Below are 17,550 nucleotides of genomic sequence, written 5' to 3' on the forward strand. Positions count from 1 at the left end.
CCACACAAGTGTGATCTTTGAGGGGCATACATGGCTTTTGAAGATTACGTCATATGGCAGCCAAGTCTATGGGATTTTTATTTAGAGCACTTATCCTATCTTATCATTGCCAGCCAGTGTGTCTATGCGAGACTAACTACATTAGTGACTCCTACAGTTTGGTCGGGGCTCCTGCTCACCAGGAAGCAGAAGAGTGTTCCTCATACTGTGCGTTTACACCCTCCTGGTGAAACTCCTCACTGTCAGATGAAAAGAAGCGTCCAGAAAATAGAAAATGACTAAAAATAAAAAGGTCACAGTCACAGTAGACGATGCCCCAGGCGACGTGTGTGTGCGCGCGCGTATTCTTTTCATGCAGGCATGGTTGCACGTGTCCGCACCAACGTTCATACGTGTTTGCTGTGTTTTATTTCTGTGCGGTCGTTACATTAAACCAGATCAGGCCAGTCGTGTTTGCCTGTGTTCAGCCAGCTGTAACATCCTGAGGCTTGCTGACGTGGGAATGATGTGACAAATTCAAACTCTCACAGCTGGATGGAGAGCTCTTCCTCCCATGCTCCTCTTCTAGGCAGCTACAGTATGGTGAAAAGGGACTATCATGATGACTATTAATGCTAAATAATATAAACATGATTCGACGTGCATACTAATTAACCTAGAGAGAAAAGACGAGGCACACCAGGGAGCAGTGATCAATAGAGCACTGGTTCCCATGACAAGTGCAATTGTGCCTTATTTAGTAATTTGACCCACTTTTCAACATATTTATTTTAATAAAACTCTTTTATTAATACATGTAGTGATATTGGTGTGCCTTGGGCACAACAACTTTGTCAACTTTTTCACCCAGTGTCAATTATCTAATGTAATCCTGGGCGCTACACTTCCTTTGCCAACCTGGGGGGGCAGCGGACAGACCTCATGCCTCCTTCTATGCATGAGGAGTCCAAGCTGCTTCTTTTCAGCTGACAGGGGGGAGTTTCCCCGGCCGGACGTAGTGCATGGAAGGAACACGTTATTCCGACCAGTTCCTTTCCCCTCCATCAGGCGTCCAGGCTGGCCAGGGGGAGGCAGTTTAGAGACCAGGATTACTGCATGTTTTTTGTGAGGGTACCTACCCTAGGGGACACGGGGAGAACATGCAAACTCCACACAGAAAGGCCCCCTTTTGCCAACCCCACCTCGGTTATGGGCACTGATGACGCGGAGGAGAGAACACGCCCCCTGCGTCCCCATGTGGGAATCGAACCCAGGACCTTCTAGCTGTGAGGCGACAGCACTACGGACTGTGCCACTGTGTCCCCGGGCACAAAGTTTTAAAACCACTACCATAGTGGTATGGACTTAACCTAAAACCTCTCTGCCTTAATCCCTGATCTGGGTAACATGTTCTGTTGTTTTCCTTTACTGGAGTCCCCAAATATGAAACGCAAAAGAAATGAGAATCCCAACATCATCATCACCTTTATTTATACTCTGAAGTACAATTGAGGGCAAGCCCTCATTTTCAATGTGGCCGAGGTTACAATACAAGACAATCCACACCAAAATATATGCCATTTCATAAAATAAGGGTAAATTACAATGGACCTTTTATGCAGAACAACCAGTCAATCAAAACAAACAAAATCTAAATATCTCAGTAGAAACAGGAGCATTCCTTTGAACTGACCAAATTATGGCAGGTCACTAGTAGGGGAACAAACACTTGCATAGTGATCCAAGATAAAAGAGACAGAATTTCTTGTAATAGCTGAAAGGTGTGTCCAGTTGCAGGGAGAAGATATACAAATATAAAAATGTGAACAAAATGCTTAAAGCAAGCAAGTTTTAAACTTGTTATGTGGTGTGTTTTTCCACAATAATTGTTGATAAACTATAATTATTATTCATTTCACAGAATAGTGTTTATTGTAATTGCCTGCCCTATTTTCTCTGTGGTCACATGCCGTGACCTACGACCATATAAGGGAGGTGTGTCACTGATTTTGTCACCTCATGAAGGCAAACAATGGCTGAAACGTCGTGCAATGTGCATAAAGCCTATTAATCTAATTATATCTCCTCTTTAAATGTCTGGCATTGTCCACTTTGTATGGACGGTACTGCTATTTTTGTTCTTGTTTGTATCATACACACTATCATGACCCCACGTGAAACCTCTCATTGTAAACTTGTGTAAATTGAACTGAATGGAATTGAGGTTGGATCCCAAGAGTCTCTTTAACCACAATACCTTCTCCATATTAGAATCTCATTAGTTTTCTCTTCATGTTTCCCCTCCAGGACAAACTGAAAGCAGGCATCAGCACCAAGGACCGAGAGCTGAAGGACTATCAGTACAGTGAGCATCACTCCTTTGAATCAGTGGCTATTACAATGTGAAAAGGACTGGGGCCTTTGAATGTGGCTTGTCTTCAAGATGCCGCTCATTTGATGTGTGTGTGTGTGTGTGTGTGTGTGTGCGCGCGTGCGTGTGCGTGCGTGCGTGCGTGCGTGCGTGCGCGTGTGCGTGCGTTGGTTGATGATAATGGCTTTCATCTTCACTTTTATCTTTACCCGACTACATGTTAATGTAGAGTAGACGTGGTCATTCACTCACACACACACACAGAGGCAGGCAGGCAGACAGCCAATACACTATACACGTGCGGTGAGTGGTGACACACAAATCCACATGCGTATGTAGATTATGTGCAGTATAATGTTGAATCTCCTTGACCCCTCATAAACCAGATCACGACCTCACGTGAAACCGCTCAAAATAATTTCTTTAACTCTTAATAAGAACCTTACTTCTCGACTATGGCACAAAAGTAGTGGAAATAGACAATCTACTATTTCTATCTGCTACTATCTGCAATTATTGAAAATAGGGATGCAAGGTTGAGGTGTTAAGAACTTTAAGACTAAGTAATAACTACATTGGATCCATTTAACACATGTTCGGTTTCCCATTTCCGGGTTTCCACCCGACAGCGACATAGTTGTGTGTAAACATACCATTACCGTTTTAGAAACGCAACTTAAGAACATCATCATATATTTAAAAGGTAATCCATGAGCTGACAATTTGAGCTGTATGACTATGTATTGTCACACATACAGTACTGATGTGCATGGTACAGGCATAGCAGCATGTCAGAGTGAAAATACATCTCTGTTGCGGGTGCATTTTTCAAATGCATCTCCTATGCATGAAAGTAATGATTTGACCTTTTGACTTTTATCCCATTTCTACTGACAGTCTTCAAACCCATCTTTGCCTCGGCTAAGATGCGCATCAACCCCAGTGATGAGATTGACCTGAAGTTTCCTAAAGCCACCCTGCACCTTGAAGTCCAGAATATTGCTATAGAGATGACCAAGCCACAGGTAAGTTTTACACACACACACAGAAACACGCATGCACGGGCACGCATGCACGCACGTACGCACGCACAGTACACACACAATTAGTGCATTTCCCAGCATTGCTACTAGAACATTTAAGAATGGCGATAGTACTTAGTACTATCTAAATATCATTGATACATATTTGATGCCTTGGGAGAGCAAATTAGAGCTGTAGGACCCGGCAGTCATTTATAATGTTCCTGGATGTTGGCCAGAATGGTGCAGTTCAAACAACATACGGCAGCGCTCTGGGTATGCCTGCAGAAGAATACACCTGCAATGAGCTTTTATTATCAATGTCCTCAAACAGTAATCTAACACAGGGAATTTCCAATTATTTCATTATTGACAATGACTGGCAGGCTGGCAGCTTCCTTACCCGTAACAATCAAAACAATAATGCAATATCAGGTGCTTCCGTGCCCGTAACAATCAAAACAATGATGCAATATCAGGTGCTTTACTAACAATACATCACAAATGTACTGTATACTGTACACCAGAAATGCATAAAAGCCAATATAACATAAATACAGTGTGTTTACACGATCATGCTCATTTCTGTCTTACTGTGTGTGTGTGTGTGTGTGTCTGTGTCTGTGTACGTGTGTGCGTGCGTGTGCGTGCGTGTGCGTGCGTGTGTGTGCATGTACCAGTACCTGAGTATGGTTGACCTCCTGGAGTCTATTGACTGTATGGTGAAGAATGGACCATACAGGAAGTTTCGACCTGATGTCCTCGTCCATGGAAACACCAAGTCCTGGTTAGTCCAACAAACATCATACCATGGTTATGATATTGTTCTCATGCATAGAAGGAAGCATGGGGTCAGTCCGCTGCCCCCCCAGGTTGGCAGAGGAAGTGTAGCGCCCAGGATTACATTCAATAATTGACACTGGGTGAAAAAATGGGTTGCAAAATCGTGGGATAAAAATTATAAAAAAAAGGTTATGATATTGTTACTGTCAGCTAGTAGTTAGAGGTCAATGCAATTCACTTCCTAGTAAGTAGTTAGCTGGTAGATCTAGAGGTCCTGGTAGGATAAAAAACCAGAAGTACTAGAGGTCCTGGTTGGATAGAAAACCAGAAGTACTAGAGGTCCTGGTTGGATATAAAACCAGCTGTAATGCAGGCCACCAAGGACCATAGTTGACAACCACTGTCCCAGGGCCCAAACTGACGTGTCAAATCTATTTTGTTGTTGTCTGTTTTTCTTTCAGGTGGAGGTATGGCATAAATAGTGTCTTGGAAGTTCATATTCGACGCTGTAACCAGATGTGGTGTTGGCGCAGCATCAAACAGCACCGGGAGACCCTGAAGGCATACAAGACCGCCTTCAAGAACAAACTCCTTACCCAGGGCAAAGTCAACCCAGAGTCAGACCAACAGATACAGGTGACGGTACTAAGTGTTCTCTGGGTTTTTGAGTGGTGCTAGCGCCACTCTTATGCGGAGCTATGTGTGTATACTCTATGTATGTATGTGTACGTACGTGTACAGTATGTATGTATGTGTACGTACGCGTGTGCGTGCGTGTGTGCACGTGCGTGCATTGATTTGTCCATTTCTAAATCTGTAAACACTAAAACAAATTGTGTGTTTGTGTTTATGCTAGGATCTAGAGAAACTCCTAGATGTGTTCAACATCACTTTAGCCCGACAGCAGGCCCAAATGGAGGTAATGCTCTGGATTTGTTCATCTATATGACAATAGCATGTACTGTAACCTTGCTCTTGTACTGTATTAACAAGACTGTATGAAATCTTGCGTTTTTGTCACATAACCCACAATTCCCGTCACGCTGTCATGAAGTCGCAATTCCCGTCACACACCCCAGGCAAGCCCCCAGGTCATCGTGACATCACGATGTCCCCTGGTCACCCCAGGCAAGTTAGAGCCCGCCGGTTCGTAAAGCCAGATATCACTGAGGACATTTGGGTTGTAACGCCAAATATCCTGTCTCGTCCGGAAGGCAATGGAGCAGGGGTGCCCACACATTTATGACGTGAGATCTACTTTCAAAATGACCAGCTCAACAAGATCTACCCACTGAAAAAATAAGTGTACCATTGCTGAAAATAGTTTAAATATATAATGTACCTGGGGGGGCTTTGGAATTAACCTGACTCCGCCAGATGGGGCAGCAGATAGTACACTGGGTTCCCCCCTCCTGCTCCCATCTGGGAACTCTCAGGCAGACTTGATGCCCGGCCACAAAACGGCCTGGCCAATCAGCAGCAGCTAGAGGCGGGATCAAGGCAGCACTGTGTATCCCAGATGGGAGCAGGAGGGGGGAACCAATGTACTCTCTTCTGCCCCATCTGGCGGAGTCAGGTTACTTTGGAATAGGGAAATTATGACAGGCAGTTTCTGCTGTCAAAATATGTCCCCCCCGTATTTAACTTAAACGCCCAATGCATTCTCAATGGCAGATATTGGCACGTCAAAAAATCACTTTCACCTAGAAACTCCATTCACACATTTTATAATTCATCTTACTGTGAAGACAAATGCTGGAACTTTTTACTTTGAAATCATTTGTAGTTTCTGAGTTATTTAACTTAAACACCCAATGCATTCTCAATGGCAATAGCACAAACTTTGGCATGCTACTAGTCCTACATCAGGGGTGCCCACACATTTATGACGTGAGATCTACTTTCAAAATGACCAGCTCAACAAGATCTACCCACTGAAAAAATAAGTGTACCATTGCTGAAAATAGTTTAAATATGTACCTGGGGGGCCTGCAATGGAGTCTCTAGTGAGGAGCATAGCTAATGCTGCTAGCTCCCTAAACCTCTTCGGATTCTTACTTATAATGGTTCACTAGATGCGTGACATGATGACGATGCCAGCCAACTTGTGACAGTCCCTTGATAACCACTGTGGTTGCCGCAAAGGTCACAGTTAACTATGGAATCATGCATTTCCTGTCAGTCAGTGTATCACTCAAAATCCCCCCTTTATATGGTGCCCAGGTCTCGTGACATCACTCGCTTCTCGCCCCGGGCGTCTTACTGGTATACAGTACTGTAACGTTTTGCACATTGCATCCTTTTGGCATCCTGTCACTTGCTCCTGTTTTTGACCTGCATCTTCCCCTTTCTATTTTTCACACTTCCCATTCTATCCTCCTCGTCCCTTCTCCGTTCCCCGTTTCCTCTTGCTATGTTCCGCTTTCCTCCTTGACTCTCTTCGTCTTGGTTTTCCTCCTTTCTCCCTCGCTCCTCATTATTTCTCCCTCTCTCCTCCGTCCTCTCTCTCTCTCCTCTGTCACTCTGTCAGGTGATTCGTTCTGGCCAGAAGCTTGTTGGGAAGAAGGCAGCAGCAGGCCAGAAGCAGGCAGGAGGAGGAGGATTCTTTGGCAGTCTCTTTGGCCGGAAGGCCAAGAAGGAGGAGCTGGAGCAATCCAAAGAAGCAGAGACTGAGAGTGCGTCTCCCGCCACCGCCTCAGTTCACTCTGAATTAATTCATGTCAAGGACCCCACAAATTATATGCATTTGCCCGCCAACAACCATCTGAAAATATGTTGTTCCAGGGATCCCCCCAGAAGCAATTTGTTAAAAATGTTTGTTGTGAAAGAATATTATATTAAAAGATTTGCGTCACATTTTCACGATTTTTCAAAAGCAGATATACAAGCTCATAGCGTGGCACTGAGTGCCACACTACAAGCTTGTAGATCTGCTATTTTTCAACAGCTAAAGTTTAAAATAATGGTTAAAGTGGTTAAAAGCTAAGGTGACCCAGATGTGTTCCAGGTCTTAGATTGTTAAGCCTGATTTATAATCCTTGCAAGACGGTGCAGATCTACTTAAATCCACCGTTGTGTCACTAACAGAAAAGCTAGAAAAAACATTTTCACAGTATTGCTGAAATGTTTTTTAGACTTCTGTAAGTTTCTCCATACAGAAATTATGGAAAGCCAAAGCCTTCCATAAATAATGTCCCTGTGACCTTACAGATGTCCCTTGGATGTAACTACTGTACCAACACCTAATTGTGATTAATTTTTTGCGACATTTTCAGTTTCAAGTTTGCTTAAAATATTTTAATTGGAGGTATTTTTGCTCCATATGTATCCTGTGTTTAGGTACTGGCTTGGATGAGCTGATGACTACAGACGAAAAGCAGAAACTCTATACTGCCATTGGATACAGCGGCAGCTCGCATAATCTGACCTTACCGAAGCAGGTACTGTAGAACTGACTGATGTCTGTCTGTCTGTCTGCCTCTCTGTCTGTCTGTGTGCATGTGACCTTCTTTGTTTTCCTGTTTGTCAGACGGTCCCTTTTTTCCCTGCCTCCCAGCTCTGTCTGTGCCTGTCTATATTGTATTTATTTGTTTTTGTGGACAGGACAACGTGTCTTAATGAACAATACACAAGATGCATAATGCAAATTTCCATCCGTAATCCCCACACATAAAACATGCAACATTACAAGAGGCACGCTCGGGTGGCACAGTGGTAAAACGTCCCTGCCCACCACCACAGAGGTTGTGGGTTCGAATCCACCGTGGTGCATCTGGCTTTGTTGAGCGTCTTTATCTATACGAGCACAATTGGCCTGTGTTCGGGGAGGGAAGCCAGGAAGGCTCTACGTCCTCCCAGTGGGTGCAGTGACCCCACACAAATGTGTCTGTGGAGGAATTAATTGGGATAATGACTAGAGAAAAGGGCTAAATAGATAATTGGCTACTACTTCTTTGGCTACTAAAAGTAAAACATTTTACAAAAGGCACAAATAGAGGACAAAAGGTACAAAAAACTGAGAAAAACTGAAAAGACACCAATGAACAACAGAGAAAATTTATAATAATTTGACATTAAAAGATGTGAAGGTTGTACATTCTTCAGTGTGTAGATATCTCCAGATAATGCTTCCCTGTACTGGAAAAGTAATTTGTGCAAACTGCACCTCACAATAGAGCTCCGAAGTCTGACGTCACTTTCAGTAGAGGGTGTCAATCTCCAGGTTCATGTATTTGTTTATTTGCATTGAGATCCCCAAACGGCGATTTTAGGTCGCTTCATATAAGAACTGTGTTTGAAAAATAAACCGACCACCTCGGCGTTTCTGTCAGGGGAGTGTCTGTGCGTCGTTAATGATGTCCATTCATATTTGATACAGCCAGTTTCTAGAGAAAATGGAATTAATGTGACCGCAAAAGCCTTGAAACTACATATGAATGCAATGTCGCTGAGCATATACGTCACGCCCAGCTGTCAACATATTGCGTTCCTGAGATTCCTCGTTGACATAAGCTCAGCTGGTGGTGACTCGACTCGTACTAACCACGATACATTATATATCAATAAAATAAAAATAAAAATAAACGTAATTAACGTTCAGTTTCTGTTGTGCGACGGGCTGCGGGCAGAAGCAGCCTACCCGGAAATGTAGTCTCTGGGTTGTTTGGCTCGTTTCTAACGCTTATTTTGTTACTCTTTGGGTATATTTGTACATTTCCACCTTCAGTCGATGCTTCATATCCATATGAGTGAAAAGGCCGGGGTGATCGGTTTATTTTTCAAACACAGTTCTTATATGAGGCGATCTAAAATCCCCCTATGGAGAGTACAATGCTTATAAAAACATACATGAACCATGGCGCTCACTGCCCTCTACTGGTAGTAGAGGGCAGTGACGTCAGGACTTCGGTGCTCTATCCCCCTAGTATTGGCCGATGCCCCTAGCCTATTGGGCTTCCCTTTTATATATTCCCCCATAGGAGGTGGGCATTACATGTGTCAGCCTGCATGTGCTTGACTGTCTATCAGTCTACCTGGTAGTGTCTATCTGGGACCCACAATCCCAATAATGTTAATGACTCCTATGTGTGCAACTGTGCGTACACGCACATGCACACACACACAGCCGACCGGCACAAATATGCCATCACATTAGATGAGAACCTTTAGGAATGCCTGCTCTGGTTGCAGTACGTGGCGGTGATCATTACCTTCAAGCTGTACAGGACGTCGGTCACAGTTCGGGAGGAGCCCAACGTTCCAGAGATCCTCAAGGTTCAGATGATTGACCTGAGCACCACAATATCCCAGAGACCCGGGGCCCAAGCTGTTAAGTAAGGCCCTTTTCTGCTCCAGATTCTCTAATTGCTAGAGACATAAAACAGACAACATTAAGCTACTACTATAGAAGTAATTAAAGCAGGTCACCGGCTAAGCAGTTGAAGATGGATGGATGTTTGCATCTTTGCAATTGTAACTGCTGAAATCAATAATAAATCAGTATTCCGATATTAGCCTGTGGGCTGCATTAAGTGAAGGCGGGGGCCGCATGTGGCGAGACATGGCCAAAGCATTTCCGGGGGTCCCCAGCCAAAAACGTTGAGAACCCCTGTTCTACAGTATCAGATACTGTATCTGTATCACGTGTCCACTTGATACAGATACAGTATGGGACGGAACATCCTCTCATGCATCCCTTTCAAATACAGATAATATACTGCAGCTTATTAAATGATTCTATCAGACTACTGTAACACCACATGTACCTCTCTCTTCCTCCTATGCGTCATCACTCTCTCTCTTCTACTGTCTGCACACACACACACACACACACACACACACACACACACTAACTAAACACACTCCCCAGGGTTAATGTGGAACTGCAGCACTGGTACGTGACCGGCTTGAAGCAGCAGGGTGTGGTTCCTTCGCTCATCGCCTCGGTGGGAGACTCGTCCTCGTCTCTGCTGAGCGTCCGCTTTGAGCTGAACCCAGAGGACAGCGCGGCAGACCAGCTGCTCCACATCAACTCCCTGCCCGTCGAGATCATCTACGATGCTGTACGGATAATGCATAAAATGTTCATCATTGTTCACATCCTGTCCTGTTGTAGCACCACGAGGAGGCCGGATTTTGCAAAACAAATGTTTCAATATTACTCCAACAGATTTTGTAGGACATCACACAAATCGGTACACATTATGTCTATATTCGTGTGATCAAGACGGATCTGACCGATGTTTCATATTCCATTGTGATTGGCTAAGATTGTCATCTAAAGTTTGCTATATGCTGGACGGAGGATCCATGCAAGCATGAAGTCTTCCATGCCTCTCCTAAACAACAACACAAACATTTGAACCACTACAGTCACAGAGGTACTTTATTTTGCTTGCCCCAAAAATATGCCCCAGGAATATCACATTAGGCAAAGGAGAATATACCCACCACAATGATCCTGGTCAAACCTACTGTACACTAGTATGTCACCTACAGAGAGTTGTGCAATAGGTGTTCTTGGCATCTGTAAGTCTGCCGCCAAGATGTTCAATATCCTCAATAGAACAGTGCAGTACATTTTTCTGTCTGCTCTTTTTCCAGCTGACAGTGAATAGTGTGGCAGACTTCTTCAAGACGGGGAAGGGTGTGGACTTGGAAATGCTGACCTCAGCCACTCTCTCCAAACTGGAAGAGATCAAGGAGAAAACGGCTACAGGTGGCTGACAGTTTATATATGAGCGAAAGATAGCCAGACAGACAGACAGACAGACAGACAGAAATATTGTTTGTTTGTGTGTTTAACATTAACAATTGTAAGATGATGTTGTGCTGTCTTTTCCAGGTCTCTCTCACGTCATTGAGACCAGAAAGATCCTGGATCTGAGGATAAACCTGAAGCCTTCCTACCTGCTGGTGCCAAAGTCTGGATTCTTTGACGCCCAGTCAGACCTCCTCATTGTAGACTTCGGTAGCTTACAGGTTAGTTAGTATAGTTCTTCAATTCAGCTTATTCAACATTACAGTCAAACCATTTGACAGATTTTCAGACAACCTACAATACAATATTAGTACAATATTCAAGGGTGAAAAAACATCCCACACATAAAATGAATGCCAGAGAAAACAGAACAACCAGGTGCTCATAGGAGATGGGAAAAATGGTTTAAAGTGGTTAAAAGTATCAGTGCTGCTCACGGATCAAACAGGATTAAACATGAGGAAAAAACAACAGTCTGGACAATTGATTAATATAAGGCAACTGCCAACATGTTTTGGCCTCGGAAGTTCTTCATCTCTTTTTTTTTGCCTGATGCAGACCTTCCGAGGTCGAAACATGTTTGCAGTTGCCTTATGTTAATAATGCCTTTTCCTCCGTTTTGCTCTGGAGTGCTAGTGTCTGTGTTGTTTTTTTAACATTTTGAATCATGATAAAGAAGATTTGTGTGTGGTTCAGCTGAACAGCGTGGATCAGGGCAGCCACACGCCAGCGTCAGCCAGCTTCTCCGCCCTGGAGGAGATCATGGACCGCGCCTATGAGAGATACTCCCTGGAACTCTGTAGCGTGCAGCTCCTCTTTAGCAAGCCAGGTACACACACACATGCACGCATGGCATACACACACACACACACACACACACACACACACACACACACACACACACACACACACACACACACACACACACACACACACACACACATGCGCGTGCGCACACACACACACAAAAACCTTCATTTGGCATTCATGTCAATGTACAGTTTATTTATCCCCTACAGGAAATCTTGTATGATGATTATTACATAAAAGGTAGGTTAAGTGTCTTTGGTTAAAATAAGTTTTAAAATAAAAGAGCAGACAACGTTTGAACTGGAACACTAAAAAAATAAGCTACTCTCTCCTGATTGGCTGAAATCTTGTCACCTACCTGGACTTTTCTGTTTATCAAAGAGCTGGAGAGACTGAACAAACACTCTATCTATGGCAATAATTACTATCAGAATATAGTGATTTAACCTTTAAACAGGAAACAAAATAAAAAAAGTCACTTACCCTACCTTAAAGGTCTCCACACACCGGGCGCGAATCGGATGCGAATTCGGATTTATAGCGGCGTTTCTCCATCGGTTTTCCGAAAAATGCGGCCGGTGTGCAACCACCTTAAAGTCGAAGTTACAATTTACTGAGTGGAAGCAAAAAAAAAGTTGCCTCTGTGACTGTAGTGATTAAAATGTGTTGTTGTTTAGGAGAGGCATGGAAGACTGCACGTTTGCATGGATCCTCCATCCAGCATATTCTGCAGCCCATGGACTTCACTGTTCAGCTGGCCAAGTGCATGGTGGATAAAGACTCCAGGATGGCCAGGTTGGTTTGGTTTCATTCATTTGTTTCGTTGTATTTTGAACCACTTGAATGAACCCTTCCGTTCCCTATTCTGAGCATTTCATAATAATAGCAGGGGTAGCTTTGAGGGTTTGTGCACACACAAACATTGTGTTAACACAAACATTGAATGCCATTGACAATGAATGGCCAGCTTTGAGTGTCTGTGTAAGCACAAACATTGTGTAAACACAAACATTGAAGACGAAGGTGAGGACGCAAACTGTGATTGGCCGGAATGAGATGATGTATGATGATGTATGAGGATAAGAGCGCCTCTCACTTCACACGGGTGTGATTTTTAAGGTTTAAGGTGTCCGGAGAGCTGCCATTGCTCCATGTGAGGATCTCTGATCAGAAAATCCACGGCGTGCTCCAGCTCATCAACAGCATCCCCCTGCCCAACATGGGATCCACGCCCTCCACCCCAACCCAGAAGGTAGGCTCACCCTCCACCCCAACCCAGAAGGTAGGCTCACCCCCCACCCCAACCCAGAAGGTAGGCTCACCCTCCACCCCCACCCAGAAGGTAGGCTCACCCCCCACCCCAACCCAGAAGGTAGGCTCACCCTCCACCCCCACCCAGAAGGTAGGCTCACCCTCCACCCCCACCCAGAAGGTAGGCTCACCCTCCACCCAGAAAGTAGGCTCACCCTCCACCCAGAAGGTAGGCTCACCCTCCACCCCAACCCAGAAGGTAGGCTCACCCCCCACCCCAACCCAGAAGGTAGGCTCACCCTCCACCCCCACCCAGAAGGTAGGCTCACCCTCCACCCAGAAGGTAGACTCACCCTCCACCCAGAAGGTAGGCTCACCCTCCACCCCCACCCAGAAGGTAGGCTTGTGCACTCCATCCAGATCAGAATTAACTTCATCTACATCAGGTCCAATTAAGCCTCTACTCTCTAGAACGAGGATCATTTTTGGTCCAATGCATGAAAACTGCCCCACGTGGTAGTGTTGTTTTGAGTGGTGCAACCACTCCTATAGACAGCTATGTGTGTCCCCGGGTCTGTCCCTGAGTCCGTCCCTGGGTCTTTCCGAGCACGAAAATAGCATTATAGCGTTTGTTCACCACCAAGTGTCACTGTTGCACAGCCTAACACACAGACACACACAGGCCAGGGAGGAGGGCTAGTACAGTACAGTACAGTACAGTATGTACAGCACAAATACAGTACACAAACACCACTCACTTCAGACGGGTCTGATTTTTATTTAGTTTTTAGTCATGGTCTTTTGAGTAAAATTTTATTTAGTTTTAGTCATATTTTAGTCAACTGAAATGTTTTGGTGTTCGTCTACTAAATCTACAGTTGATTTAGTTGACAAATGTATTTTGGTGGGCCTTAATGGCGTCGTAATGCCTGATTTTACACTTGGTTGCATTCTGAAAATAGCTGTCACAGTGCTATTCTGCTATTTTCAGAAATTAAGAGTGCAATACACGAACGCAACCAAACATAAAATGACTTGTCTATTAGTGCTACTGGATCTCTCCTCCACTACTTCCCTCCCTAACATTTTAATCTACCTTTTATGTATCTTTGATGAAATATATTTAGTCTTAGTTTTAGTCATCATAGCTTCGTTTTTATTTCGTCTTTTTCGTCGGTAGTCGACGAACATTCATTTTTCGTCTGTCTTAGTCTAAAGGTGCGTTCAGATTCGAATATGTATATTCGCCTCGGTTCGTCCCGTTTGTGTTGCGCCAGGTCGCGCTGCTCCCGTTCGCGCAACTATCGTTTTTGCATTGACTTTGTATGTAATCGCGCCACTCTAACCATTCAAATCTGAATGCAGCTTTAGTCGACAAAATCAACACTGCCACGTGGCTCCATTCACAACCAAAAGTCCTAAACATCCTAAACACTCAAAGACATAAGAAATAACACAAAAAAAAGAACCCCCCCCCCCAAAAAACAACTCTTTGTTCCTGTCTTCCTGCTGTAGGTGCTGTCTCTGGCGGACACCAGGCCTAGAGCTCTCAGCCTTCCCCCTGCCTTAATCAACGCAATTGAAACAGGTTAGCAATGACATTACACCAGCTGCTTTTCACTGACAGTTTTGTACTGGCATTGGCATCAAGTTATGAACTTCCACTGTGCTGTAGCTGCACAAATGTGCATTTTCCACAATCTAGGTTGAATGGTACTGTACTTATGTCAGTAGTTGTAGTTATTTCTGATTCCCATTTACTATACCACTAAAGTTATGTACTCATTATGTTGTTACCCCTTTCTTTCCTTTATCGCTGCTATAATCTGCATCCTGTTCTAGTGGCTGTAACGACTAGGGGATTTATATCTGGTCAGGTGACCGGTGGAAAACTCTCCCAAAACCTGTTACTGTTCAGGAAGAGGCGATCTACAAGCTCTTATAAATCTTCAATTATTTTCCTACTTTTGTGTGACATTGTATGTAGTATCGTATGACGAAGTAGGGCATTCATTTACAAAAAAGCAAAAAAAAAGAGAAAAGTATAACAAAATATGGAGATAAAAGATTTCCACCCGACAGAAGCTATGTCCAGTTTTAATGTATTCCATTTGTGAATGAATCTACTGGAAGCCATTGTACTGTTATAATACTGCAACATAACAGCACCCCCCTCAGGTCAGCTGGGTTCTCTCTACAAACTAAACTACTGTATGGTAATTCAACGGTCTGCACAGATCCATAACACCTTTACTTGAATATAGTGGCTACTCATCTCACCTAGAGTCACATACAGTATGACGTGACAAACTGGAGGAAGGAAATATGAAAGACTGACCCAGACGTTCAGTAGGAGTGACTCTTGATCACAGAACTACTCCAACTGGATCTTGTCTTGTGCAGATTCTGACGAGGACGCTGGGGATCAGTCTCTGGACGGTCAACAGTCAGCCATAGAAGAACTCACCGATGTTCAGTTTCAGTTTGAAATCAAAACGGTACGTTTATTATCTCCTTATCTTATCCTCAGTAAACAAACAGAAAAGGGTCAACCGAACATGGTCTACCGAGCTCAAGAGAGAAGTTCATTGAACTTGTGTCAGGTTGTCGTAGTGTATCTCAGATATGATGTCATATAGATGCAGACCTTGCTTGCTGTAAATGCCTATTCATACTCCAGTTTTAGGTGATAAGGTTACCACCGAAACGGTGGTTAGTAAAAACAGAGAGATGTGTTTGGATGAGCGGTGTAGCGCTTACCACCGTGGTGTCATGTCATGATGTCATGTTGTAATTTTCGGTGGTCACCTCTTGATTAAGAGCCTCTGCTAAATGCCTCAATTGTAAATTGTACAGAAGAGGTAGTGAGACGATGAAGGGGATTTAGCACTTAATGTTATATATCTGCATGCGTGGGTGCGTGCGTGCGTGTGCGTGTGTGTGTGCATGTAGGTCTTGTTGGAGCTCACAAGGCAGGCTGACCAGGAGAACACTGTGCTGGCCCTCAATGTGTCTCAGCTGGGGGCCCAGGGCAAGATGAGGACCTATGACCTCACCATCACCTCCTACCTCCGCCGAGTAGGCCTGGACTACTGTGGTAGGAACACACACACACACACACACGCACGCACGCACGCACGCACGCACGCACGCACGCACGCACGCACGCACGCACGCACGCACGCACGCACGCACGCACGCACGCACGCACGCACGCACGCACGCACGCACGCACGCACGCACGCACGCACGCACGCACGCACGCACGCACGCACGCACGCACGCACGCACGCACGCACGCACGCACGCACGCACGCACGCACGCACGCACGCACGCACGCACGCACGCACGCACGCACGCACGCACGCACGCACGCACGCACGCACGCACGCACGCACGCACGCACGCACGCACGCACGCACGCACGCACGCATGCATGCATGCATGCATAGTTGCATACTGTGTATAGTGTTGTCACAATTATCCCATAATCGCAATTATCCATAATCGCAATAATAATAATTGCAATTATTTTCTCATCATTTCCATATTGAAAGATGTTCATACATAAATATAAGCAGAAATTGCAGATCTACAAGCTTACTGCTGGTAATTTTAAAGTGTAAAATGTATGACAATGCTGGTAATCTTTGGTAATTTCTCATATTTGCCCTGTGCACCTTTTCGTTACGAAGCCTAACATAAGGCAAACATAAATGTAATTAATATTCATATGAATGTTCCAATGCCAAAAACACAATTACATCGTTAAAAGCAATTATTTGTGACAATGAATCGTCAACTTCAATGTGTAATCGATTCGTGACAGCCCTAACTGTGTACATGGATGCACAAATACAGATGAACCATCTGTCAATTCACCCATCTAATACAGTACCACCCCCAAACAGTACAGGAATGAGTGTGCTATTCTTCATCCTCTTCTAATGTTTTTATTTGTGATGGACAAGCAAAAATAATCTAAATCATTAATCATTTGAAGCCCTCTATGAAACCTTGATCGAATCACTGAAGATAATTGGAGATGGCTAAATAACTTTTGCTGTGTGCTGCTTTTCCTAATATGGAATTATCTGAGGCCATGCAAATATGGCACAGGCTTCTAATCTACAATTAATTAATTGGCATTTGTTTTTATAGATACATTTGAAATGGCATGTCTCTGAATGTTTGATGCATGTGGCGGAATTATTTAAAATGGAAAGTTCCCTGCAATAAACGAGACCCATTTTATAAAGCACAACAAATACACAAAAACAGACACATGGTGGCTGTGCATGCCAAATTCACACATGCACTCTAGGTACTTTTTGCACAGTTGATATATCATGTTTACTGTAGTTGGCAAGTGTGTGAACTTTGAATGTGGACATGTGTTTGTACACCAGATGAGCGGAAGCAGCCTCTCCACCTGATCAGCTCATCAGACAAACAGGGCTCTGACCTGCTGAAGGTGGAATATGTCAAAGTAAGTCTCTCCATCACTGTTTACATGGAGGTATCGAATAATGTATCTTTCAACATCCACAACAAAGAAAATCACTTCACATCC

General features: G+C 44.2%; 1 protein-coding gene across 4 annotated transcripts in view; it reads left to right on the forward strand.

Moving 5' to 3' along the window:
* vps13c (vacuolar protein sorting 13 homolog C) overlaps nt 1–17,550 on the forward strand; it is a 101,224-nt gene that overhangs the window by 27,925 nt on the left and 55,749 nt on the right. For all 4 annotated transcript variants that reach the window (XM_079496876.1, XM_079496878.1, XM_079496877.1 and 1 more), the window contains 18 exons: nt 2,287–2,344; nt 3,248–3,375; nt 4,053–4,159; nt 4,617–4,791; nt 5,012–5,074; nt 6,686–6,830; nt 7,495–7,595; nt 9,346–9,488; nt 10,025–10,217; nt 10,759–10,873; nt 11,000–11,136; nt 11,612–11,744; nt 12,403–12,520; nt 12,845–12,977; nt 14,492–14,564; nt 15,380–15,474; nt 15,929–16,073; nt 17,387–17,466. In XM_079496876.1, the coding sequence (XP_079353002.1) occupies nt 2,287–2,344; nt 3,248–3,375; nt 4,053–4,159; nt 4,617–4,791; nt 5,012–5,074; nt 6,686–6,830; nt 7,495–7,595; nt 9,346–9,488; nt 10,025–10,217; nt 10,759–10,873; nt 11,000–11,136; nt 11,612–11,744; nt 12,403–12,520; nt 12,845–12,977; nt 14,492–14,564; nt 15,380–15,474; nt 15,929–16,073; nt 17,387–17,466 (2,142 nt within the window). The remainder of the gene's footprint in view (nt 1–2,286; nt 2,345–3,247; nt 3,376–4,052; nt 4,160–4,616; nt 4,792–5,011; nt 5,075–6,685; nt 6,831–7,494; nt 7,596–9,345; nt 9,489–10,024; nt 10,218–10,758; nt 10,874–10,999; nt 11,137–11,611; nt 11,745–12,402; nt 12,521–12,844; nt 12,978–14,491; nt 14,565–15,379; nt 15,475–15,928; nt 16,074–17,386; nt 17,467–17,550) is intronic.

Source organism: Electrona antarctica (assembly GCF_951216825.1).
Source record: "Electrona antarctica genome assembly, chromosome: 3".
Lineage (NCBI taxonomy): Eukaryota > Metazoa > Chordata > Actinopteri > Myctophiformes > Myctophidae > Electrona > Electrona antarctica.